Source organism: Corapipo altera, unplaced genomic scaffold, assembly GCF_003945725.1.
Source record: "Corapipo altera isolate COAL_440 unplaced genomic scaffold, ASM394572v1 98, whole genome shotgun sequence".
NCBI lineage: Eukaryota > Metazoa > Chordata > Aves > Passeriformes > Pipridae > Corapipo > Corapipo altera.
Window position 1 is genome coordinate 6016894 of NW_020884914.1, and position 26795 is coordinate 6043688.

Below are 26795 nucleotides of genomic sequence, written 5' to 3' on the forward strand. Positions count from 1 at the left end.
GCCCGCCACACTGCTGCCTGCAAAATCCTATTTTTGGCAGTACCACCATCCTAACCCCCAGACCATAACACTGCAGCCAGAGTCTGCCCCATTCCCAGAAATTCCAGCGCTGGAAGAGGCAGGGGATTTTTCTCACACACCCACACAGGAACTTAGAAAAGGAAAAGCTAAATACAAATGCAGAAGCTGGTGGTGGTGGTCACCTAAGCCCTACCTAAGCATCCAGCTTGGAGAAGCTGCTGTCTCCAGGGATGAGGAATGCTCCCAGGGCTTTTCCCAGGAACTATCTCTGCCATCAGAGTGATGGCAGCCTCTCCCCTAGGGTGGGTCTAGGCTGACCCACTGTCACTGAGCTGAAATGTGCCTGCCATGTTGTGAGGAGAACAACTCACTGTGTAATTGAGGAATCGGAGTTTCTCCAGGGATTATTCTAATTAGACTCTGCCTATTTTTACCCCATATCATGTGTTGGAAATACAACTTTAAAACCACACTGGAACAGCCAAGTTAAATACTGTAATAACCCTGAAAATAGGGTTAGTGACTTTAATGGCTAACAACAACATTTCCAGCAATAACTCTGAACCAGAGGGATAACTGCCATGCTTCTTGGCACAGGCTGGACTCCAGGAGAGTCAGGGATCAATCTGCAACCCTTGACAGGAGCCCATGAGTCCAGCAGCAGAACCACCCTGAAGGATGGGTGGCTGAAGTCACTCAGATAAACACTGTCAAATCCTAGAAACAAATTACATTTACAACAGCTTCTGTATTCAGGGATATCACTGCAGCAGGTCTCATAAATTTTCCAGCAAACCAGTGATTATGGCTAACGGGAAGGAGGCCAGTGGCTTAGTGCCCAGAGTAGCTTGGGAATCCTGGGCTCCCTCACAACTCACGCTGGGACCAGGAAGGAGCAGCACCAAGTCCTGCCTGACCACAGTCCCACGGTGCTGGGCAGCTCAGCAAGCCCAGGAGAGCCCTGGGCCTGCAAGCGTCAAACACCACTGGGCTTGAGCCAGGTTTGCTTTTCCCAGGCCATGTAGCAGGCCACTGTACCAGGACCTTGCTGCCTAAGCTACATCCTCATGCTCACAAACTGAGGTTTGGCAAAAGCTCTGGGGGAAAAAAAAAAAATCCCTTCTTGTTCCCAAAATATCACACATGCCCTACAGTGGTCCAGCCTGGCACATCTCCAGTTACGTGGGCACGGGTTTGGAAGGACTGGGGTGAAACTGAGCTCCAAATGTACAGAGAGTTTAGAGCTTATTTGACAGCTGTACAACTCCTGCTCAGTTTAAATCCTGCACAACAACCCCAAGGCCCTTTCGCTGCCCCCCACCCTGTCCCTTTTCAGGTGGGGTCCTGGTCCTGCCCAGGGCGAGCAGAGCTGCCCTCTCCCTGCAGTCAGCTGAGCACCAGCTGAAGACCTGCATCCAGTTTGTGATGTCTGATGAATTTTCTGGACAGATCATCAGGTGCACGCCCGTTCTGCTTCCCCAGGGCCACCCAGGACAGCTCCCTGGCACTGGGAACCCATCACACCTGGGCTTCCAGAGCTGCTTGGGCAGAGAGGCTCCTAGAGAAAGCCCCTGGGATGCCCAGCTTCAAAAGCCCTCTGCAGACACCTTCCAGGGTCCCAAGCATTTCACTAGGGTGAAGCTGGCTTCACCTTGAGTACAACTCCAAGCAAAAAACTGGAGGAGATTGTCCAGACAAGGTGCTCTCACTTATGTAAGGTAACATTCTCCTCTGGTACCTGTTTTCCATACACCTCTTGTGAAACACCTGCCAGCTAATCCAAGAGCACACCTGGAAAGTCCTCAGCCCCGGGCCTGCTGCGTGCACAGCTCACAGGAAGCCGCCCACAGAAGGGATTTTCCTGAACACAAGAGGACCAACCACTTTTGACAGCACAGAGATGGTTAGAGACAAAGTTTGGACCTTTGGAGGGGTTTTTGTTTGTTTGTTTTGCTAAGTTTCCTGTGGTCTGGAAATGCAGTGCCACTTTGGTACCTGTCCTGAGCTTTGGGAACACCCATCCAGTGACACCAGCAGGGTAAAATGCTGCTCAGCAGACAGTTTCCTTAATGCCCCAGGTTTTTGGCCACTGTAGCCCACTATGCCAGTGCCAGTGGCTCATTCCTTTCTCACTGGGAAGCATCTCCATCTCCCAGGTCTGTGGCTGCAATCCCATATCACTGGTCCCACCCCCTCTCTGCTGGTGTCCTGCCCTTTCCCATCGCTCTGAAACTCGCTTGGACCTTCCTTCCAGCAGTCCCAAAAATAGTTTAAGTTCTTTCCATTTTTAGAGGCCAGTCAGGCTTGAAAATCCATTGTGGATTCTGGCAGCAGAGCCCCAGATGCCCAAGTCATAGGATGAAGGTAGACTGGGAGCACCTCACTGTGCCCTGGGAGATGGTTCTTCTTAAACGAGACCATGGCATGGAAGCTCAGCTTCTCTTGCTCCTGATCACACTGAATCCTGGGTATATACATTATCCCAAAATAGTGGGATCAGCCACTGGACTTCTCTAGGGAAAGGGCAGGCAAACAGCACGCTGCCGGGTGACAGGGCAGGACAGAGGAGTTACTCACAGAAGCATTTCCTTTCTCATGATAACTCGGTTTATCTTTGATTAGAATAGGTTTGGGGTTTTTTTAAACTCCAATCAGTCAGCCTGGGAAAATAGTATGGCAGTTCCTCTAACTGCCCTGCAAACTGCTTGTGGAAAGCATTTGTGAGGGCTCAGCTAACCCACAGAAATTGCTCCAGACAGGCAGCACTGACTCCAGAAATGTGTTATGCAACAGTTAATTTCTAAACCTCCCAGTCAAAAAGCCTAAACTCAGTTCCAGTAGGAACTGGCTGGTAATGGATTTGGTGTGGATGCCAGTGTGAGGTGTGTAAAGAGCATGTGTAAATAACACCTTGGCCTGTTTGGCTGTAGCCACTACAGCAAATACATCAAGCTATTGTGCTTCCCCTACAAGCCTGTCATCACACACACCACCCCAGCTGGCAAACCCCTTGCCTTTCTTTTTTCCTCCCCAGATGTTTCAACCTCCAGTTTGAAGCTGACATCTGGAGAAGTGATGTTGTAGAAACACTACACATCAGCAGGCCAAATATGGGATGTGCTGTGCAAATGAAAAGGTAGTGACAGCACAAAATTAATGGGTGTCCAGATGCAAGTCAATAAGTGATGTAGTGCCTGTCAATGGCTTCCTAGTGCAAAAACAGGCGAGAAACCTTGTTGTACTGAGAGGCCTCCCAGGAGGGATGTGACATCTGGCCAGCCACAGAAAAAAGGCACTCTCTGAAATCTGACTCCCCCCAGTTAGTCCACATCTCCCAGTGCCCCTCTCTGCTCCTCACTCCCACATCCTTGCTAAGCCACCCCGCTCCTCTCCCATCTTTTCATCCTTTGAAGCCATTTCTGCCAAGTGCATCTGAGATATCTCCTCCATGGTATTTTGGAGTCTTAGCCATCTCAAGAGATGAGACTGCAGGCAGGGAGCATGGGGGATGGAGGTAGGAAGACCTCCTTTAGGGGACAGGTTCACAAAGAAAGGCTTAGAGTACTCCCTCAGGGAACAGGCAACTGCTCTTTGAGTTCCACCGTGGGCAGAAAGAGCAGATTTTCCAGGAGTTCTTTGTAAGAAACCTGCACTCATCAGGCTGGTGAAAGATGACCATTTCTGCTGCAGCAGCAGTTACCTTGTTATTGGTGAACCCATGAAGGAAACCATTGCTGTTGGGACTCTTGCAGCAGAAGGCCTGCAAAGCTGTGTGCTTTGAGTGATGATTGTGTCTGACAGCAACAATGGACCGCTTGATCCTTAAGTCACATGAATAGTTACTGAAAGGTTTTGGTGGAACAGGAGCTCTGGAGGTCTCCAGTCCAACCTCCTGCTGCAAACAGGGCTGGCTGCAAAGCCAGAGCAAGTTGGTCAGGGCCTCACCCGGTTGAGTTTTGAAAAATCTCCAAGGATGGAGGTCCCACCACCTTTCCAGGTCCTGTGTGGTGCAGGGGAACAGGAGATTCCCTTGTTATTACCTGTGGCTTCCTGCCCTTACAAAGTCCCTGTAAGCCCCATGAGCAGCACAAGGTACGATCTGATCCCCCTCCATCACCTCCTCCAGGGTGACCAAAGCCACTCTCCCAGTGGCCCTTCCCTGGACTCTCAGTTTTGGCCTTGTCTATCCCATACTGGTTGCTGTACTGTCCAGGAAGGTGGAGAGAAAAGTGAAACAAATCTATTGGCTGCATTAAGCCAGTTTTCAATTTTATTTTTTTTTTTTCTCTGTAGACGTGCTGAGAAATTCTCCAGCAGCTCAGACCAAAAAAGAAAACCGCACACCCCAACTTTGGTCATTTTATTTACACAAGGAGGAACGCAGGAATTTTGACTTACTCCAAAGTATCTTTGGTTACCCTATATCACTACAAATTTGTTAAGAGTAGAACTAACCCACAATGCCACTGAAAATGCAACTGCAAGTTCTAATTCAAATAACTACTCCAGCTCACAAAAGACACAGCTCCTGCTGCACTTCAGAAACACATCAGCAGAGAGAAAACAGGTAAGGAGGAAAAAGCCATGAGCTAAGCAAATGTGATAAATTTTCAGGAAGCAGGAAGAAATAAATTGGGAGTTTAGCTATTTTCAAAGCAATTCCTATTTTTTCAGTGGATATTTACATTGGCTCTGTGTTCCTATCTTTCCAGTCAAAATTCTGTTTCTCACCACGTGATGATGTATTTTAACATGAGGCCAAAAGGGATTCATATTCCAACTAAAGCAGCGTGGATGTGCACTTTGTACACACGTGATCTGCCTTCAGAAAGGCTGCCTGGAGAAAGGCAAGAAAGTTATAGCTCATTGCAACCAGATGTGGTGTCAGTCTCAACCAGGTCCTAGACTAGAAATGGAAACCAACCTCTGACAGGCAGCAATCTACAGTAGGGGAAAAGGGATTTCTGCTTGGAAAGAGATCATGGCTTATAGTCCCTTATGGGAATTTATGTATTCTAAAATGAGAATAAAACCTGCTGCTGATGCCAGTGCTTGCATGTCCTCTTTGGCCACCCATGACAGTGGAAGGGTGAGCAGGCGGGGCAGAGGCAGAATCAGCAGAGCTTGGTTAGGGCAGACGTGCCCTAGGGAATTGCTAATTTCAGCAGAATCACCCCCAAACTGCCCAGGGATGCCAGGAGAGGCTGCCTCAGCCACAGCACTGCTTTAAACTCGGGTTTAAACTTGGTTATCTAGACAAGGTCGTTGGGAAGTTGGTTGCTGAGAGGCTTGGAGGTGTTGGAAGAGCTGGAGCCCTGTCACCATCTTTCCCCAATTTCAGGAGCCATTGCTCAGCAGAGAGGATTCCTTAAACATTTGATTTACCTTCAAAGCCTGCTAAAAACCACTTATAGAGAGATCAGGCTTCTACTGCCAAGAAGTGTTCCTAGTTAGTTTGGAGGAATTACCACCTCAAACAGAGTAAGATCCCTTAGCAAAAGGAGTTATTTTTCATTACCAATTAAATTTATACTGGGGTTTTCTTGGCATAGTTTTATTGATTTTATTGATTTTTTTTCTTTCTTTCTTTCTTTCTTTTCTTTTTTTTTTTTTTTTTTTTTTTTTTTTTATATTCCTAAAGCCACAGCAAAGCTGGAACACAGATTTGTCTTGACTGAAGCAGCGGGTAAGGACGGAGACGTTAAAAATGAGTGAGCACTGCAGAAAGCATTAGTGATTTACATGTAAAAGCAAACTTTACCTATATTGTATTTATGCCCCCAGACCGTTTCTTTTTTTTTCCCTGGGAATATGTGAGTTCCCATCTCTTCAAAAGGAGGAGTTTGTTTTCAGTGGCAGCTCTTGGAACCGGAACACTGAGTCCAATGCCAACTGTAAAATTGATATGCAGAGGGTGCTCCCCGCTGCTTTCCAGTTACTTAAATTCTTACCCCGGAGCTCAGGCTGCCTGCGTTTTTCTGGGAAGCAAATAATCACATCAAACCTAAGGGATTTGTTTGAAGACAGATTTGAGGCTTCAAGAACCCTTTTGTTTAAAGGGGGCCTCAGACAGAAACTGGAGATCCTTCATGTTTAAGTTGCTCTTTGAGCAGCGGGACAAAGTACAGTTTCCGAGGCTCCTGTGTCCCATTCCCCTTCCTTTCCACAATAACCTCTGTCTCCCCTTGTTTTCCTGAGGACCTGGTAATGCTGACAGCTCCCCTCTGCCTCCAGTGTCCCACAGGCAGCATGCACTGGCTGGGCAGTACATCTGTGCTGATCACCCAGAACACTTCAGACAGTGCAGGGAATCGCTGAGCACATTCTTCTTTCTTTCTGTAAGGAGGGACATGATTCCAGGTCTTTTCCCTCTGCCCAGAAACCAGGTTTTATAAAATCTAGAGGAACTCAGCCTGCAGATTCAAAAGGGGAGGAGATGGGCAGTGTGAGTGTGTGAATTTTCTTACCCTGGGAAAGGTTAACAGGGAAATGCAGCAGCAATTTTAGTTACAACGATAAACTTGAAACACAGACCCCAAGAGAAGAGGTCTCTGTCTCCTGCTCTGGCTTGTGAGCCCAAAGATGAGCCTCTCTCTTGCAGCATTTATGATTTTTCTTTTAATCTAAGAGGGCAGGATGGAGTTACAAATGACTTGGCCTATAATTAACTTGCAGTGAATGCAGAGCTAATCTTTGAGTTGCCAGCACAGCTACAGGCAGTAAAGCCTTTCTCAGATCAGGTCCCGTGTGCCAACACTTCTGGTCAATGATTATCCCTCGCAGAAAGCTCCCTCCAGTCACCTGTTTACATCCCAAACCTTCTCAAGTTCTGCTATTTCAGGCTTAACTCTTGTGACCTTAGTCAATGATACTCAATCCAAGCCTCCTCACCATATCCTGCAGGGCAAACAACTTCAGGTCCGTTTTAGTAACCAGTGCTATGTCATGCCTGTGGTCAATGACTCTAAATATGCCCACGCCCATATGTTTCCTAAATTTGGATGTCTGTGATAGCAAACACCACGGGCTGGGGTGGGCAGTCCTGTTTCACCAAAGAAGAATTTGGGGCGTTTTTGCTCTTTGAACAGTTCTCTTTCACCTTCTGGGCATTTCCTGGATGAACTTAGATTTATGAGAAGATATCAGCTAAGCAGGATAAGCGAAACAATTGTGACTCCTGCAAAATGTCTCTAAGAGCTGGATGAGTCAGATAACAGGCCCATGGAGCAGAAGATATCTACCCCCCAAGAGCAGTGAATTGTGAAAGCTTACAGACAGTATGAAAACAGGTCAAGTATAGAGTCATATTTCTCTTAAATATTCCACCAGACCCAGTGGTTTGTGGCTCAGGGACTTCCTGAGGCAGAGATGCTGTGTCTGTGTGTAACAGCCTGGACAGACTTTTCCTCCTGGTATTTCTTCAATAGGTCCTTGAACCCAAACAGTATTTTAATACTCACGGTATCCTATGGAAATAAGCTCCTCAGTCTATGTGTGAATTGTCTCTCTCTCTCTTTTTTTTTTTGGTTTTTTTTTTGATCCTGGCACTTTCTAGGCCACTTTCTTTCCTTTTCAGTCTTTGCTCACTCTCCCCATGCCAAGGTTTGTAATGAACCCCTAAGACAGAGAGTGACTGGGTCCCATTCAGTCCATAACTTCTGATCTCCACTGGAAAATGCTCTGATGTTTTCCCAGGAGAGCCAGTAAGTAGGTGACCAGCCTTTATTCCACTCATGCAACACAAGGATCACCTCTGAAAGTCCCCTCCCAGCAGCATTTCAGCATTGCAAAGGGTACAGCATTACTCCTGTAAAAACAGCTGCACCTTCATTTGCGTATTTTCTGTCTGCTGTGGGACACTGGCAGAGCTTCTCTGAACCATGCTACCTGCTGGCACTGCACAGGCTGCAGAGCCACGCTGATTCCTCAGTGTGTTACCCTGCCCCCAGCTTTGCTGAGGCTCCTCATTCCTGCCTGTCTCTCCTTTACTGCTCCAGGCTACACCTGTCAAAGGTGACCTGTTGTTCAGTCTGGAGGGCATGGATGTGGTGGCGGCAGCACCGGGAAGAGATTTTAACCTCAGCCAGGTCAGGGAGCTGGTTTAAGCACAGCTCTACAAGTTACTGTACTGGTACAGTGATGGGGAAACTCTTCTGAGAGGCAAGAATGAGTGGCTGGGGGCAAAGAGCCAGAGGAATTTCTTTAATTGGCTTTTTCCTGCATCCAGCACATTCTGAGCACTCTCAGCAGAGGGGCAGAGCTGGAGATGGTTAAGAGCTCTTAGGCTTGACTCAATATACTCAATATATATATGTATGTATGTATGTATGTACAAATCTCTCCACACTCTCGTGGATACTCTTTCTCTGTTTTGACAGATTTATAAGCATGCTTGCAGCATGGCTCCTCTTTGAAAATAAGCTCTATTTAACCCCTTCAGAAAAGGAAACTACCATGTTTTAAAAAAGCTTGGCTGATTGCTGGGGCAATCATGTCATGCCTCCCAATCTCCTGCCAGTTCAGCCTAGTTTGGTCTCATTCTCCAGCTTCCCACTGTTCCTGTGCAGCTGGGAGAGGCCCCCAGGCACAGCTGTCCTTATGGCACCATCAAAACCAATTTCACTGGAGACATCAGGTAAGAAATCAGTCCTACAAATGCAGGGAGCAGAGCCCATCAGCCCAGTCACTTGGGTTTTGGCTTTTTTTTATATTGTTTTAATGGTTTGGGTTGAAAGGGACCTTAAGGTCACCCAGTTCCAAATCCCTGCCATGGGCAGGGCACCTTCCACTAGACCAAGCCTTGCCCAAACTGGCCTTGGACACTTCCAGGGATGGGGCAGCCACAGCTTCTCTGGGCAACCTGTGCCAGGGCCTCACCGCCCTCACAGGGAAGAATTTCTTCCTAATATCTAATCTATTTGTTCCTCTGCACCGAGCAATCCTGTAAAGCCAAGCATTTCTGTGTTGTCAGGGAACAAAAATGTCTTTCATACAAAACAAACAAACAAAAAAGACTAGTAGAATCCATTAATATATTACTAAATAGGACTTGCCTGCCCTCTCTGGTCCAGAGATGAGGCTTCCAGAAGGTCTCTTGCTTTCACAATCTGAACAATTACAAGCAGAGCACTTGCTAGGATTCCTTGCACTCTGAGTGCAAAGCAGGAGGACTGGAATCCACCACAGATGGATGTCACCAAATTTAGTGTAAAACATACAGATCTGCTTATACAACAGATTGAATGGGCTTGATTCACAGAACTGGACATTTGGTCTGTGGCTCATCTTGGGTGTGGGAGATACCGAGGCAGCTACAAGCACCTCTCCCTTCCAGTAGTGGGTTAGTTCTGGTACTAATTTGAGGGTTGTGTGCACCTCAAACAGCCACTGGCTGGAAATAGCTCTGAATGAGACTCACTGGCAGTTGAGGATAAGTAGGAAGCGGCAGCCAAGACTGGATGTCAGGAGAGGCCAGGAGGGGATGTCATAAAAACCCTGTGCTGTTTGGAGCGTTTTCATCCATGGGAATTCTTCACTAGTTGGCTCACAGAGTGTTGCAGCTGTCTTGCAGTGCTGGCTGTGTGAAGTGGCCAGTCCGTGGTCAGTGGGGGACTCCGTGTCTCCTCCTAACGGGACAGAGGAGGCTTTCAGCTGAAGCTCCGTTTGGCACCTTGCAAAGAGAAAACTTGAAAATCTGCCCCTTCTGCTTTATCCGTGCTGATCTGCTGTCCTCGCTGTAACAGGACGGTAACTCTGCAGCCTGCACGGCCCGGGAGCCGTAGGGAACCACTCTGCAAACAGTTTCTGCTCCAAGAAAAGCTCGGCGCGCTGTGTGCGCCCCGCTGTGCCACAGACCCCCACAGACCCCGGGGGCTGCGCCAGCCAGATTGTCCAACCACGGATTCCAAGTCATTCCTACCACATTGAAAAGGTTTTGCCCCGCGGGGAGGGGAACTTTAATCTTCTCCAACAGAACGGCTTTTACAGGAGGCTATTTTAGGTGTTGATTCTGTAACAGTGAAGTTATTGGACGAATGCAGAACATGGCATATGCTGTAGCTTGGAGCAATTTGCATTCCTCAGGTGCTAAAAAGCTTTAAATACTTCCTTTGGGCATGAAACGGATCTGCTGTCAAAGAAGCCAGCATTCCTGAGAGTGCCTGTCCCACAGACTCCCACAGGAGAAAGCCTGCAGAGCTGAACTAGCCTGACCCCAGGAAGTCCTTCCCACAGCTCCTATTCTTGCTCATTTTCCCCTTTAAGTTTCATAATTCGCTGAAAGGCCAGTTTGATGTTTGATTATTTTTTTTTATCTTCCTTTTCACGCACTTTCTTTGGTCTTCCTCTGTTATATTAATACCACATTAAAGCTGGGATGTGAACCATGCAAGTCGGGAATTCCTTGATGCTCTTTCGGAGACACTCAGTCAACACTGTTAATCACTGTTAAAATCTTCTCTTGTTGCCTTTGCTGATACACAAATGGCTCCTTTCAGACTGGAGCTAAACCCATATGTGCTGCCAGCAGGTAATGTCTCTCCAGGGAATCCTCCCTCTCCTGAGCTTATTTTTGTTCATTTTAACTAAAACATCATACAGAGATCTCCAGCATCAATAACTTTAAGACTTATGCATGTTTCCTTCCCTTTCTTTTTTATACCACTACAGTAGCAGCGATGTCGTGCTTTACAATGACGATTCAAGGGCTTTTCAGTGCATTCTTGGTGTGTTTCTTTGGGCTCCAAAGTATATCAGCTGTCTTTTCATGGTCAAAAAGAATTAATATTGTGTCACAGACTCTGTGTTTGCTCCATTCATGGTTGGTTTGGGTATTTTTTTACATCTTCCTATTAAACTGGAATAGTAAAATTTGGTAATTCTGGGCTCAGTTCAGGGTTTACAGGAATGCCAAAGCATTTTATCCAGCTTGCTCAGATTTGAATTCACCTCTGGACTGCTGGTCCCCATTTCTCCTTCCATAAGAACACCTTTAGCCACTCATACACCTGGCTGCACCTCCAAAGCTGTCAATGTCTCCTAAAATAATAGCCAGTAAAGTAACTTATCCTTCTTCCTTCCAAATTCACAAAAGGGGTAGACAGTAAGGGCTCGTTCTCTGCATCTCTGGTTCCTGGCTGGAGCTGTCCTGGAGTATTTTGTTACAGAAAACGGGAATAAATCCATTCTGATCCATCAGACTTTCCCTCATACCCTTGGTGCAAACACTTGTTTATGAATCAACAGCCCCAACTGCCTGTCCCCAGAATGTTGTGAGGAAAAACCATATTTTTGACCCCTTTTTGACCATATGCTCCATCTGGATAAAAGCTGAAGCCAAGAATTTTTTTCTGCAGGCCAGATACTTGTTATTTGGTGAACTGAGAGAATAACTAATGCAGCTCCCTATAAAGCCAGCTTGTGACCATGCGGGTTCATCAGAACGTGCATTCACCCCTTTACTTTTCTGAGGAGAACCACAGAATGGTTTGGGTTGGAAGGGACCTTAAAGATCATCTCATTCCACCCCTTGCCATGGGCAGGGACACCTTCCACCAGCCCAGGTTGCTCCAAGCCCCGTCCAGCCTGGCCTTGGACACTTCCAGGGATGGGACAACCACAGCTTCTCTGCGTGCCAGGGCCCCGCAGAGGGAAGGATTTCTTCCCAATATCCCATCTAACCCTGCCCTCTGGCAGTGGGAAGCCATTCCCCCTGGTCCCATCACTCCAGACCCTTGTCCAAAGTCCCCCTCCAGCTCTCTTGGACCCCCTTTAGGCACTGGACGGGGCTCTGAGGTCTCCCTGAGCCTTCTCCGGGCTGAACACCCCCAATTCCCTCAGCCTTTCTGATTGCCGAATTAACGATTAACACGAAACAGCGAGAAGCGCGTGAAAACCAGGGGGAGTTCAGACACTGCTCACAGAGGAGGGTCTGTGCTCCAGAAAACAAGACCCAGAGCGACAGGAAAGAGCGGCGAACGAGCAGCACACCCACACCGGCACTGACAGCAGCTCTGCCCCCTCAGCGCCGAGCCCGCCCCGCCGCCCCGGCCCCTCCCGCCCCTCCCCTCACGGAGCTCCGGGGCTTCCGCGGGGCCGCGCCAGGGGCTGCGCGCGCCCCGCCCGCGGCGGGAACGGGCCCGGCAGGTGCGTGAGGGGGGGCCCGGCAACGGCCGGGAATAACCGGGAACGGCCGGGAATAACCGGGAATAGCCGCGAATAGCCGCGGATGGCGGGTGAGGGAGCTCGAGCTCCGAGCACTCGGGCCGGCGGCGGCCCCGGCACCGCCGGATGGGCCCGGCCGGCCTTGCCGAGCACTGCCAGGGCCTCCCCGTCTGTCCACACCCTCCCCCGCCCTTGATTCCCATCCAAATCAAGAGAGTCCTCAAACCGAAACGGGGGGGTGATTGTGCTGTGAGAGCTTTTAGTTGGGGGTTTTCCGTCATCCCTCGTTTTTTTTTTGCGTTTCCTTGTTCTTTACAGAAGGGTGAGTTTCGTTCCAAAAGGGCCCAAGATGCTCGGTAAGGCAGTGGGAGCGAGGAGTGGAATTGCAAGGATGTCTTGTGGGAAATGAGATCCCCAGCACTCAGTAAGGTGAATAAAAGCATCCATTTCGGCGTATTTTTGAGGTGTTATTATTGCACATAGTGTCAACATCTGTCTGTGGAGAAATTTATTTAATGTTTATATTTCTGGTTACATTAGCTCCTACCTGCACCCTTCTTTCAAGGTTGGGTTTGGTTTTTTTTCTGGAGAATTTGACTTTATGTTTGGCATTATATTCACTCCTGCCTCTTCTTTTCAGGGTTTTTTCCCCTGCATCTCACACTTGTCCAGGAAACTATACATTATTAACTTACTTCTGGTTACTAATACAGTAGACTAGACAGGAACTCACTGAAGGATTTGGCTTAAAATGAAGTGTCTTTATAAGAGTTATTGGGGCAAATAGAGAGGAGTAACAGGCAGGAATAAGTTGCCCAACTGGCAGAAGCAGGCAGGAATAAATTGCCAAACCAGATGAAGCCCCCAGGGACGGTGTTGCTAACGATGGTCTCAGCAGCAAATGTGTCACTAATTTCTAAAGAGGGTTCTAGGGGAAAATCCATGGACTGCAGATCTGGAAGTTTGACCACCAAGTGAATTAGTAGAAAATACAGCTAGGTAGGGTTATGGGACAGCTGCATAAATATTATCCAGGAGGAAAAGTCAGCGTGGGTGAAAAGTCATACCTTAAAAAAAAGTTGGAATTCTCTGCAGGTCTAAATAAACATATTGAGAGGTCTGGCTTACAGTCTGTACTCAGATTTCAGGAAGCTTAAACAGAAGCCCTCACCTGAGCAGCCCTTGATATAATAAGGGAGTTCCCTGTCATAAATAGTTTTGGCAAAGGTGGGAAAGAGGATGTGGGTAAATGGGCAGCTCTGGTGGTGGCTGGAGGTCACCACTGGCGTGCCACAGGATGGTTTGTAAAGGACCTGGAAAAATCCAGCTGGCTTTACTTTATTTGAGGTGATAAAGAAGAGGGCTGGGGGATGATGGATTGCAGGTGTAAAGTAATTTATTGTGGGTGGGGAGCAGTGCTAATTTCACACACAAAATGAGTGAGTTTTTGGAGCAGTAGTCACTAATTCTGTGACGTTCTCTTCCTCCATTTGGGTTATTTTACACAGGCTCAGGGCAGAATGTGTAAGCTCACAGTTACTGAGCACACAGACACTGTGCCTGGATCAGAAGGTTCCAATCTAGATGTGTGGAGACACACTGTGTGCTCGTTCTGTTCTTCCCCAGGCTCCTGCTTTTGACCTGTGCTGGAGAGCAGGATACAGGGAGAGGTGTCCTTTGGTCTGACCCAGCACTGACTGGTCGTGTATTCCCACTTAAAACCTGTGCAGCTGGGAATTGCTGTGAGGAGTTGTCTGTCCAGAAGTGGCAGTGTTTTATGTGCACCTCTTCATCCTGCTGTCAGCAAGACAGATGTGCCTGAGGAAGGCTTTGAGGCTGTCTGGACCTGTGAGCCACAAGTACAAGCAAATTGCTGCTGGGATTTTATTTTTTTGCCTCCTTTTAGTGAAAGGTCATTAAATACCCAAGGAAATGCCTGCAAATGCAGTCTTGTTAGAAAGATTAAAAGAAGTCTCTGTAGACTCTGCTGTGCCTTGACCACAGGGTGTATCTGCTGCTGAGCTGTGCTTTACACAGATTTTCAGTGTCTCTCTGATTCTGGCTTGCAGGGTCCTGAGCCTGAGATAAGCCCAGGAGCCCTGAACACTCCAGGCATTTGTGCAGAACTGAGTCAGCTCTTGATCTTCTTGATCTTCCTTTTCTGACTTCCATGCCTTTTTTTTTTTTTTTTTGGTACATGTGAACACACATGTACTTAAAAACTTGTGGTTAGTTTGGTTACAACAGGATTAGTAAGAAGTGATCAAACCCACGGCTGGTTATTTGAGGCCCAGAAGTGGAATTTGTTTACTGCACAAGCAAGAAAATCTAGATTAAAAAATGAAAAGTAAAGTTGCAGGATTTGTCTGTGGGCTTAGATGTGAGGAGGTGATGTCTCTTTATTCCCAAATGCAGAGGGCTTGGATATGTGGTAAGTGCTGTCTTTTACACTGTGTTTTTTCCTAGGCAAGAAGGGATTATTTGGATATACAAGCAACATCCTTCACAGAAGGCATAGGTGGGCTTTGAGGCATAGGGTTTTCTGCTTCATATCTTTCATGTCTTCATGAACAGGGAGACAGAGGGTAGGGTGAGGATTTTTTTGGATTCTGAGATGATAACTGCAGCCCCCTCATTCTGCAGCCCCACTTCTGTGTGTGACCCATTTCTCCTGCCTATAAGGCACTTCCCTACTGCTGCTTCCAGTGAGAGTTGAAGGTGCTGAGATGTGTGTAGGATCAGCCCTCAGCAATGGAATTGCAAGTGCCCTGAGGCTGCTGGTGGAACATGGGCACGAGAGCCCTTGCAGCTTTGAAGAATTGTTTCATTGGAAAGGCAGTAGGTGCCAGGCAACTCGGATCATGTTTCTGGTGTCTCATTCCATCAGAGCACAAATTACCAAGTGAGTTAATGCTCCACTCCAACCAGCCATGTTTGCAGTGTGTCTTTATCTGTGGCTGATGAGCTGGAAGTTCCAGTTAATACTGTCAGAGAAGTCTGGAGGTTTTGTCTTCAGTGGGAAGCATTCCCTTGACTGAGTGTTTCAGAGGGTCAGTCTGATACTGAGATGTGTGAAGAGCCCTTCCTTCCTGCAACACTCTTCCCTATTCTTATCCTTCTCCTTGACAGCACTCTTGCCAAAGGCCACCAGGCAGTTTTGTCTGAGGCAGGCTGCTGAATTTTGGCAAAATTTTAAAGAATTCCCACCAGGTGAAAGCCAGAGTTGAGGGCAGAGTACCTGGCATGGAGCTGGCTGTTCTATGGCAAGTCTCTGACACCACTGAATTACTGCAGTAAAGAATTAGATCTTTAGGGGAAAAAAAAAAAAGAAAACCATCCCACCTCTCTGCCAGTCATACCAATGTGATTTATTTTTTTTTTGCTGCCTATTTTTGTATGTTTGTGTCTGGATTCTTCTGAAGCGAAACATAACACTGTTGGGGAATTGGCACTGGTGATTCAGAGTGTAGCAATGCTGAATTTGTTTCACTGGAGTTCAGGGAAGCTGTTGCTGGTGGATCTTTCCTTATGAGAATCATCAGAGCAAGATAAAAGATTGGGTTTGATGGTGAAAGTTTTTGTGGTCATTTTTAAAAGGTGGTGTTCTGGTGAAAAATGAGTGGCAACAGCTAATTACTTACATATGTACTTCCCTTGCAGGCTGAGCTGTGGACAGGAGTCTTTCTCCATTTCTAATTCTGCATGATGTTGAACCTTTGCTTTTTTTTCCCTTCCATCTACATGTGGATGAATTTCAGAACCAACGAGGCATCTTCTAAAATCTCTTGTCTTTGCCTTCTCGTTGCAAAGTCCTTTTTTTTGAGGCTGACACTTTCCAAATTTAGTGCCACTGGGGGAGTTTTAAAAGTTTGGTTTGAGCTTTCTGTGTATTCATTCAGTGCATTCCCCAGTGCTTTCATGGCTTTTGTGTAACAGAGGCTAAAGAGCATCTCCAGCACTGCCCTGCTGGGAGATGGTGTTTTGCTGGACCAACAGAAAACTGCAAATTGTTCTGGAGTTTGAGCCAGTGATACACTGTTGGTATCATATCTCCAGCTCCAGAATCTCATAGCCTATTTCAAAGTGCTTTGTACACTGAATAAATAAGTTTTTTCCTGTTCAACAGGCAGAAGGAATGAAGCACTGAAAAAGAAACACCAGATTTTTGGAGCTTGCATAGACCAACTAGAAGAATAATTTTGGATTATGTAGTTGCCTCAAGTACATACTGTTGACTGGAACACAGGCTGCTCTTGATCCTTCTGGTAGGTTGAATTTAAAGGTTACTTTTGGGAGGTTCTACAGAAACATTTCAACAGAATGATGAACACACTTGTGACTGTGAATGGTGCATCTCCCAGCTCAAATGTTCTGTGTCCTGTGGAGTTTTAGGTTCTGACCTGGCTGCATTACTGCTTAAAAACATTGATACACAGCTTCTGGGCTTTCTGAGGCAGCACAGTTCCTGAAGGGGTTGTTTTCTGGTTTTTTCCTGTCTGCTTAAAAGATTACATTAGTTTTAGGTAAAAAAAGCTCATAGCACTGGTTCACCTTTGGTTGCAATTTTTTAACCTAACAGCAAACTTATTTTCACTGCTAAGTGGAGCAGAGTTGCTTTTTATCTGCAGTCCTTAGAAGATGAATACTCAATCTGCTGTGTTCTGTTTGCTTATCAGGAGAGCCCAATATTTGCCCAGCCTGGTGTAAACACAGCTAAATTTGTCACCTGCTTCTGTAGTTTGCACAGGTTACCCAAGGAGCTGTAGATTTCAGGTTCACTGTTGTGGAGAGAGGCATGAAAACGGGAGCTTGTGCTTTTAAATTAGCTTTATATTTCTAATTATCTTTATATTTTTCTAGAACTATGCCAAGAAAAAGAAAGCTGTTGGCTCAGTTAAGTGCTCTTCAGAGCAACTCCAGCTTCCCTCAGATCAATGCCCTGGAGAACCTGAACACTGCACCTGGTGGAGATTGTTCTCCGAAAAGCAGCAAATACTTTGTGACAGAGAAGAGAAATTCTTCCCGGCTGGAAGCAGATTTTTTCAACCAGCCCTGTGTTAGTCTGGCCAAGTCCTTTCTGGGACAGGTAAGACATGAATGCTGAGGGTCCTGCTGGAATACTGGAGCATGTGCTAGCTGATAACTTCATGTAAAAGGATGAAGTTCTTTTTTTGACTCCTGGGCTTGGCTATTTTAGGAGCACAGCTCTCGTTCCCTCTCATGTTAAGTGCAGTGGAATTTAAAGACTAGTAGCCAAATCTATTTTTGATGAAGTCAGAGGAGTAATTTTCCAGGTTTTGTTTACTGTCAGATTTTAGAATTGGTTTCTTGTGGAGTTTTCCTCCCTTTTTTTCCTTTCAAGTCTTGCTTTATTTGTTTCTGGCTCTTGCTTGGCCCAGTGGAAATCAGCAACATCTCCTCTGCCTCCATTTTACTGTCTTGTGATGCCAAGCATTACACAGTCCCACAGTTCAACTCTCTTCACTCCAAATATTGCCATTCCCATCTTTTGTTTCTGAGTTTCTTGTTCAGGCAGGGACCTCCTCCCTTATCCCATTGCAAGAACTTTGAGGAGTCTTTGGACCTTGTTGCAAACCTTTGGAAATCAGAGTGGTGGAGATTAAACATGTCTCTTCTGATTAGTGAGCCCTTCAAAAATCTCTCCTGCTGTTCCCGTGGGAGGGAGTTCCTCCAGTGTTTTCCCTAGAAAACGTTCAGTCTGGGCCCTTCTAAACACAACTGTGTTTAGTTTCACTGCTCTGGTCTTATCTTCTCTGAGTCTTTTTTATACCTTCATTGTCTGCAGGGTGAGCAGACTCTGGGTTCTCATGGGTTTAGATAACTTGAGGAATTTGTTGCACAAACTGTTGCTTTTGGCCTGGTTTGCTGTGTCTGGCCTTTTCTTATTCTCTAAGGATATTGTCATGCTTACAATTGACACCTTTGCTCTGCTTGTTAACCCTGCTGGGTTTGTCTCTGGTCTGCCTTACCCTCTCTGTGGTACTCCACCTGCCTTCACAGACATCCTGCTAGAGCTTTGCCTTTCCAGCCTTAACCTTTGGCTGCCTCTTAAGTTCTTCCCAACAATCTTCCTCACTTTCTGTAGTTTCCTCCTTTTCCTGGGAAGCAGAACTCTGGTAGGTTATTTTTGGACCTTAACGCTTGTTAAAAGACGCTGAACTTTATCCTTCGTGGTCACGATACAAAGTTGTTTGTCAGGGATAAGTCTTTGGAAGATACTTTGTGTTTTGCTCTGGATCCCTTTGAGAGTTGAGGCTTTTCCTGTGGAAGCCCCGATCGCTCCCTCTGATGATGCCTAAGGAAAGGTAGCCCCTGTCCTGGTCTATCCAAGGGCTCCTGAAGCCTCCCATTACTGATGTTTTTGTTGTCTGAATGACTCTGACATCCTCATGCATTCAGTTACCTGGGCAGATGATGTTTGAGTCCTAATTCTATGTTCCTTTTAGTCCTAGAATTACAACCCAGGGAATTTGTGTCTTAATTTTACCTTTTCTTTAAAGTGTAACTCTCAGTCTCCCATGACCCAGTCTATTCTCTCATTTTCTTGGAATGATAACAATAAAGGTAATTTAATGTACCAGACATTATCTTCATTCTTCCAAATTTAATATACACCTGGTATATTAGTCTTGCTTACTTTCATGACACCTGAGTTCCTGGAAACAAAAAAAAAAATACCCCAAAAGTTACATGCAGTAAATGAACATCAAGATACATCCTCAGTGAGAAATAAAAACCTCTGTGAAATAGCTCACTGTGAGGTGTTGGGAATGGTCACCATTTTTTAACTGTGAATATTTGGTGTGTCTGAAGAGTCAGGGAAATGAAGTTAAAGTCATAACTTCACCACTGCATTTCATCATACTGAGAGAGAAATGTGGCCACAGGGCTCTCTCTGCCTTTGGGGTGTTCACAGGCAGTTGCTTTTCTGAAGTCACTGCATTTTTTCCTAAACAAAATAAATTGATTATTTTCAACAATTTGGCCAGTGCTGTAGGGAAACTGTGATAGAGCAGAGCTGCAGCATTGGAAACAGAATTCTGGAGCATCCATACTGGATCAGATCAGTATCTGCATTAGCCATCCAGCATCTGTTAGGAATTAAGCTTTGTTTCCTGAAGGTCATTTTTGACTGGCTGGTTTGCCAATATGAAAGTGCTGAATGTCATCTAATTAAACTGAGAGCTGTTGCCTAAACGAGGCAGTGCTGCAGTATTTCGTACACATTAAGTAAAATACAAAGTTTAGAAACCAGGTCAAACCACAAAAACCTTTGTACAAAGTTTAGTGGTTGTTTTATTTTGAAAGAGAATCTTTTCACTGTGATGTTTTGTTTCCCTTGCATCTGCTTTGTTTTATTTAAGGAGGTACCAGCAGCAAGGAACACACTGTAATAACAAAGATCTGTTGTTGTCTGCCTGGAGCCAATTCCCAGCTCTCCTGCACTGCCCCTCTCTGTGGCATGAAAAACACAGAAATAGGAGAGTGATGCTCACCCTGGTGCTGATTATCTCTGTGATTAGGGACTGGGACTTGTTTGAAACATCTCTAGGGAGAGAAACTGTCTAATCATAGCAGTTATTTAATTGTGCCACTGTCATATTTCTTCTGATCTAGAGATTATACATTCAGGATGCTTCAAGGTTGATAACAGTGGTGCTTTTTTTGCCTCAAACCTGATGGAGAATACAGAAAATAACCACAAAAGCAGCTCAGTGGGATGTAGGATTATAACTTGGTTCTTATGATAGTGCCACAGCAAGACACTCCAGGCGTTTTGTGGGGTGAATGACAGGTAGGAATTCTTTGTGCTGGGCTGTGGCCTGGCCAGTGGGAGCTGAAGAAGCTGGTGTTGGCTTCTTAGTGCTGCCACGTGGAGAGGAGAGTATTTAGTACCACCAGCTCCTTTTTTTCCTACTTCTTTGTTCCCACAGCTCTTGCTCCGGCTGTTTTGCACAGAGGGCTGCAAACTGATGCCCTCTGACCTCTCTTTTCAGATTTTAGTTCGCAAACTTCCTGATGGCAGAGAGCTCTGGGGCAGGATTGTTGAAACAGAAGCTTATCTGGGTGGGGAAGATGAAGCTTCCCACTCGAAAGGTGGGAAGCAAACTCAGCGGAACGCGGCCATGTTCATGAAACCAGGAACTCTGTACGTGTACCAGATCTATGGCATCTACTTCTGTGTCAATGTTTCCAGCCAAGGTAAGCTGGGGCTGAAGGATTCGCTGCCTGCAGGACAGGGCTGATGTTTCAAGCTGCACTTGTGGTGCTGCAGTGACCTGCCAGCCCCCTGTGGGCTCTGTGAAGTCAGTGATGCTCTCAGGATGTTCCCCTGGGACCTGGGCTTTGCCACTGTGAGCAGGACGGACCTGTGGACAGGCAGCGTGGGAAGCAGGGCCCATCTCCAGTTTGGTCCCAGCTGTGAGCTGTGGGAGCTGTTCAGGAACACAAATAAAGACTAAGAACTGGAGGAGAATCTGGAGAGGATGGAGCTTTCAGTTTGGATGACCTGGGGAGCTGCCTCATTCCTGTGATTCAGTGAACTTTGTTCCTCAAAAGTGCTGATGTAGGGGAAATATGTGGAGTCATTAATGACAGCCTAAACCTTGGTGTCTGTTGTCATGACAAGAAACTCCTCTGTCTCCTGCCTTTATCTTCAGAGGCTTTAAATGTTGGGGAAAACAAAACAATCTGAGATGTCCTAAGCTTAAGCAAGGAGTCAGTGTAGGAGCATTTTAGCTGCTTTGCTGTCTCTTAAAAACCAAAAAACCCCCACCTAAATCAAAATACTCAGACTATTACAGAATCTTCAATCTTCTTTTATTATTCTCAAGATATAATAATCAAGCTCTAATCAAATTATTCTGGAATTTACTGAGACTGTCCTTCCACAGCTCCTCTTAACAGGCAGCTGTTACTCCTGTAAGAATGACAGTATTTGCCTTGCAATAAAGCTGCTGCTTAATGAGACACCTTGAAATGGCAGCAGGTATTTCCTGGGTAAATACCCACTATTTTAGAAAAAAAAACCCTCAAAACCAATTTACTTTCTTTTTCACCATTTTGAAGATCAAGGTTAAAGAACTCCACAGCTTATATATTCCTAAGTGGAAAGGAAGTGTAAGAGTGACCATTAATCCTCAGGTTTTGGCCTTTGGACAGGAGCCAAGCAGGAAAACAGTGCTGGGTTGTGCTGTGGGGGAAGAGCCTGACTTTCCAAGTGAAAGTCTGGAATCTGGTGGATGAACACATGTGAATTTCATTACATTGGCTCTGCCAAATCTGTTCAGATAATGAAAGCAGATGGTTCATTAGTCAGGGTTTGAAATATTAGGAATAATAATTTTTACTAAAAAAACAAGGGCATTTATCTGAATTCTAGAAAGATTTCTTTGAAATAGATACTTTGGGAAATTTTTCCTTACATACCTGTGTTTAGTTTTGTAGCAAATCAGTTAAAGAGCTCACTGTGGTGATGGAGCTCCTTGGATTTTTTTGTCATAAACTCCCTCCCTGTCTGCATGTCACACATGCAGCTACTCTGGCACTGCAGTAAATACTGTGGCTGTGCTCTTGTTACACAAGTAGGAGCTACTTCTGTGTGTTTGTCCGTGTGCAGGTGTGATGACAGAAAGCACCTGGGCAGGAATCTTATCTGAGATGCTTTTCTCAGGTGGACAAGGAGTTGTGTAGTTGTCCTGTTGTTTAGTCTGAGGAAGGATTGAGGAAGTTGTCTTTGTGGTGGCACTTGGGCAGAAGGGAAAAATACTGCATTGTCTGGATATGGGACAGATCTCAGAAACTGGTTTGGATCTGGCTGTGCAGAAAACACAAGGAAACACTGGCAACCCCCCTGTCTGTTGTGGCATGGCTTGGTCCTTCTTCACAGCACAGAGAACACTCTACAGGCAAACACTTGCTTTAAAAAGTAGTTTAACACTGATTTGAATCGTGCTGGGGCCCTCTTGGTCCCTGACCAGCCCAGGATCTGCAGCCCCTCTGAGATGGACCAAGCTTTACATGCTGCTCCTCCTTGCTTCCCTCTGCTGAGCTTGTCCAGAGTGGGGTGTTTGGCTCGTGAGACTCTGGCCCTTCAGAGATCATTTGTTTTGATACACAGCCTCGTAGCATTGTCTGGTTTAACTCCAGGTGGAATAAACCTTCCCCTCTGTTTGCTGTATTGGTTTATGCTCGAGTTCAGGCTCAGCAGTATCACCGAGGGACAGGAAAAGTGTGTCACCAGCAGCACTGTGTTCATAAAACCGTGAGTTGAGGGGTGGGCTCCAATATTTTTTGTCACTGAGGAAGGGGAAATCTTTGTGCATGTCACTAGATAAAGCTGCATCATGTGGGATTTCACTGTGAGAGGTCTTCCCATCACTGGTTAAAGTACTGCAACTGCCTGAAGCCATGGCAGGCATCACTATCTTTGGAGAAATCATGGATGATAGAGGAGAAGAGCTTATAGAAAAAATATAACCAATGTCTTTTAGTGTGCATGAATCCTACAGTATATCCTGAGCAGCACAATAAGTACAAAGAGCTTTCCCCAGAGTTAAGAGGGATGTTGGGCTTCCCTCGCCTCGGGAAGAGGATAAATGCCAGTCATCCTTCTCCTTGACTAAGCTGTGATTTGTTTCTCTGCAATGTGCCAAGGTGTGCATTTTGCTGCCAGATCTGAAAGAGCAGCTCGTAAAACCGAGAGCCCACTGATGCTCAGCCCAGGGTCACACTGCAGGGGCTTCTCCCTGCCTTTCAGATCCCTAGGGCTTTGAAGGAAGTGTTTTGGGAGCAGTGAGTCACACGGGTGAAGAGAGGAGAAAATTTTCTTCTCTCCAGTGGTCAAGAGCTGTTTCCAAGTGGGAGCTGGAGCCGTGTCAGGGAAGGAGCAGGAAGCTGCACAGCGGGGGAGTGGGACCTCACTATCATTTTATGATTTCTGGCTGCTCAGGGAGAGAATTGGCCTCTGTGCTGTTGTTAAATCTGGATGTTGCTCATTATATGGAGTGATTCTGGGGCATCTCCAGCTGGCCCTGCTGCCTCTGGTGTGTCAGGAGCCACATCCATGTGGGGCAGATGCCAAAGCCAGGTGAGCCCTGAGAGCAAAGTGCTGCAGGCTGGCAGGGGGAGGGAGGCAGGCTGAAGCACCCTGGCAGGCAGGAGTTGAGTTGCAAGGATTCAGCTACTCTTCTGGAGTTAAAATAAAATTTCTGATATGGAAGTATGTTCAGGAGGACCCAGGGGCGTGGGGGCAAAGAAGGCAGTAGCTCATTGTGGCATCCCTGCACTCCTGTCCTGCCTGCCCTCTCCACCTCTTCCCAAAGCTCTTGGGGAGCTGCTGTCACGCTCGGGGGCAGTGCATGATGTCTCCTGCACACAGCTGGAAAGAGCATGGAAACTTCCAGGTGGAAATGCAGAAAGAGCAGCCAGAGACAGAAATGCCTGGTACCCCCTCCCAGGGCCCTGGGATGCTCTGAGAGCACCTGCAGTTTCTCCAAGTGCTTGTCTCTCTTCACATGAACTCCCAAGGACTCGGTTCAGTTCAAGTGTGACCACAGTTTCCACTTGCATTTGTGATGGATGAAAGCAAGTAGTGTAATTAGTGATTGTTCAGAATCCCAGAGTTGTTCCTGGCAAGTGAGGCAGCAACACGATGTGAAGGATGTTTCTTTGTGCATGGATAAAAAGCAGAATTAGGACATGGAACATGTTCTTAAAAATCTAAAATGACCTTTGAGCTCTAAATCACTGTAGTCCAGGCGAGCGGCTTTTGGCTGCCAGATTAGCATCAATCCCCCTCCTTGGAGAAGGGAGTGCCTGGGAACAGATTGCTGACAGCTGTTGGAAATCAGGCTGTTGACTTCACCGAGCTGCACTGGGGGCAGCAGGGACTCAGAGAACGTTCAGGGCAGCACCGGCAGAGCCAGAGCCCGGGTCCTCCTTGGGAGCCCAGGAGGGTAATTTAGTGTGGGATTTGTACAAAGTATGAGAGGGATTCTATTTTTGGAAATCACAGGTCCTTAGGGATCTGTCAGTGCCTACAAGAAAAGCCTGTGCCAGGCATGAGCAGGGCTCCAGATGTTCGAGGCTGAAGAGGGAGCGGGCGGATGCCGGCAGCGGGAATGCCGTGGGCGCCCCGGCACGAGGGGAGCTGTGTGGGGCAGCACAGGCTGTGCCAGGCACTCTCCTTGCCCACTCAGGGTCAGGAGAAGACCTCCCTGCTGTCTACTGGACACCAAGGGAGTGTATATGTCCCTCTTAGGCTGGAGATCCTTGTCCCAGGGAATGTCTTTTCAGAGCTGCATCTCTGCTTCACTGCCACCAACACCAGGGAAGGCAGCTGGCTGGCTGCAGCAGCTGGGAGGGCAGGAGTTTCCCTAAGGCACCTGGCAGGGTGGTGGATCCCATCTGAGAAGAGACTCTGTCAGTTTTCCCCAGTTCTTGTCACAGAAAGGTCTTCTCTGCTGAAGTGCTGCTCCCAGGGCTGTTCATCCCACAGCTGGACTGTGGGGCTTGTCCTGCCCCAGGTCCCTGCCCTGGGAGAGCTGCCCTGGCACAAGGGCTTGGATCACTCCATGCAGTTACCCAAGGCCTGTCACAGCTCCATGGCAGTTTGGAATGGTGCCACCTGCAGCCTGGGCTCCCTCAGCAGCAGCTGCTCCCAGTGCCTGCAACTCCTTCCCAGGTTTCTCTTTGTCCAGCCTAACTCTGCAAGCTGCCTCTTTCTGCTGGCAGCATCCAGACTCATTCCTCCTCTCCTTTATTAGCTGGAATTCTTGTAATCAGAGTTTATTAGAAATCCACTGGGTTTGGGAGCAGCTTTGGGTAGCTGTGCCAAAACTGAACCATATGTGTGTTTATTTATTCCTGAACATTGTGCTGACAAAAGAAAAGCCTCTTGCCCTCTGGCAAGTCTCAGACTTGGTACCATCAAGTGGGGCTGGGAAGAGCAAAGCAGAATAAAGAGCACAGAGCTGTGGGACAGGGGGAGGAGGCTGGGGCGGGCACTGCCCGCGGGTCAGGGGCTGATTCCAGAGGCTGGCACTTGGAGCAAAGGGCAGGAGCTGCAGGCAGTTCCCTGCTCTGTGGGCTCAGAGCTGAGCACTGCTGTGGGCTGAAGGCTGAGGTGTTCCCAACCACCACCCTGCACTAACACCGCCTTCTTGTCCCGCACAGGGGAGGGGGCTGCGGTGCTGCTGCGCTCCCTGGAGCCTCTCCAGGGCCTGGATGCCATGAGGGAGCTGCGCAGGACCTCCAGGAAAGCCCCCAGCAAGCTGCTCAAGGACTGGCAGCTCTGCAACGGGCCCTCCAGGCTCTGCCAGGCCCTTGGCATCGACAAGGCTTTTGACCAGAGGGACCTGACTCAGGACACTGACATCTGGATGGTGCCTGGACAGGACCTGCCCGGGGAGCAGGACGTGGTGACCACCACGAGGATTGGCATTGGCAACAGGGGGGAGTGGGCACAGAAACCACTCAGGTTTTATTTACGAGGGAACAAATTTGTGAGTGTTATAGACAAGAAAACGGAGAGAGAGATGGCAGCAAGGGGACACTTGTCTTGCAGCTGACAAGTCTTGCAAGGGTGCCACCAGCCAGGACTTGAGCTGTGCTCTGTGCAAGGACCTCAGGCTGTGTCGTGGCAGATGCAGGGGTTGGGGGTTTTTAACAATAAATGTACTTTGTCACAACGAGTGGGGCAAGGTGGAGTTTATTTGCAGAGCTGACTGGGCCTCCCAGCCAGAGTTGGTGTTGGGTTGGACACTGAAGGCCACTTTCTCCCTTACCAATGGATCCAGGCTTAATTAGGGTGGGTGACTGGAGAAGGTTCCCAGCTCTGATCTGCTGTGCTGCTCCCACTGCCCCAGCCCCCAGCAGAGGGGAGTAGTCCAAAAACAGGATGGCAGCAGGGCAGACTGAAGGGATGAGAGCTGGGAGAGGAGACAAAGGAGGGATCTTACTGTTATCTGCAACTGCCTCATGGGAGGGCGTAGAGAAGAGAGAGCCAGGCTGCTGTCAGACAGGATGAGAGGCAATGGGCATTAGTGGGAAAACAGGAAATTCTCATTAGCTGTGTGGAAAAAATGTTCCCCATGAGGGTGGTCAAACGCTGGAACAGGGGCCCAGAGGAGCTGTGGGATGTTCACACCTCCACGGGACAGGCTGCTGAGTGACCTGATCTGACACCTTTCCTTGGAGCAGAGATTTGCACAAAAGACTTCCAGAGACCCCTTCCAACCTACCCCCTTCCAGAGTGTCCAGCCTAGAGACCAGAATGGGTTCTGCTTGTTTTCCCAGCTGCTGGACCTCCCCCAGTGCTTTGCTGCTGGGTAGGTGAGATAAAGCTCCCGGTGTCACCCAGTTTGTGTGGGCCAGTGAGGCTCCCCCGAGAGCCTGCAGCCCTGGGAAAAACTCCAGCTGCTGAGTGTGAGGGAAGGGAAGGACTTCAGGAGGAGCCTGACAACCCTTTAACAACAAAGCCCTGCAAGCTGCCACCGTGGAGGTGAAGCTCTCCCTGCCTTTCCCTGGGCACGCAGCAGGGAGCAGCTGTGGGAACAGTGGCCTCACAAGGCCAGGGTGAGCTGACACAA

General features: G+C 47.5%; 2 protein-coding genes across 6 annotated transcripts in view; one reads left to right on the forward strand and one right to left on the reverse strand.

Annotated features, from left to right (window-relative positions):
• The window catches only part of RHBDF1 (rhomboid 5 homolog 1), a 59640-nt gene extending 47683 nt beyond the window's left edge, over positions 1-11957 (reverse strand). The window contains exons 1-2 of one of the 2 annotated variants that reach the window (XM_027655101.1): positions 11941-11957; positions 9075-11167 (exon numbers count right to left, since the gene is read on the reverse strand). The gene's annotated coding sequence lies outside the window, so the exon portion shown is untranslated. Of the gene's footprint in view, positions 1-9074; positions 11555-11940 lie in introns of those variants that run through there. The other variant, XM_027655100.1, reaches the window with a different exon arrangement.
• Positions 11958-12081: 124 nt separating this feature from the next.
• On the forward strand, positions 12082-25896 carry MPG (N-methylpurine DNA glycosylase). 4 transcript variants are annotated; one of them, XM_027654800.1, is made up of 6 exons: positions 12082-12165; positions 12502-12612; positions 16310-16448; positions 17044-17269; positions 20202-20406; positions 25381-25896. In XM_027654800.1, the coding sequence occupies exons 4-6, from the start codon at positions 17048-17050 to the stop codon at positions 25773-25775; spliced, it is 822 nt and encodes a 273-aa protein (XP_027510601.1). In that variant the 5' UTR covers positions 12082-12165; positions 12502-12612; positions 16310-16448; positions 17044-17047; the 3' UTR covers positions 25776-25896. The 4 variants fall into 4 exon arrangements, with proteins under 4 accessions (XP_027510601.1, XP_027510605.1, XP_027510604.1 ...); XM_027654804.1 differs by having other exon boundaries at positions 20202-20397; positions 25471-25896; XM_027654803.1 differs by having other exon boundaries at positions 16310-16404.
• Positions 25897-26795: the final 899 nt, after the last annotated feature.

Excerpts from the sequence above, each read along its gene's own strand:
- MPG (XM_027654800.1), top strand. The coding sequence starts at position 17,048 with ATGCCAAGAAAAAGAAAGCTGTTGGCTCAGTTAAGTGCTCTTCAGAGC. Across the intron at positions 17,270-20,201 it reads CCAAGTCCTTTCTGGGACAG|ATTTTAGTTCGCAAACTTCC; the intron begins GTAAGACATGAA and ends CTCTCTTTTCAG. Across the intron at positions 20,407-25,380 it reads TGTCAATGTTTCCAGCCAAG|GGGAGGGGGCTGCGGTGCTG; the intron begins GTAAGCTGGGGC and ends TGTCCCGCACAG.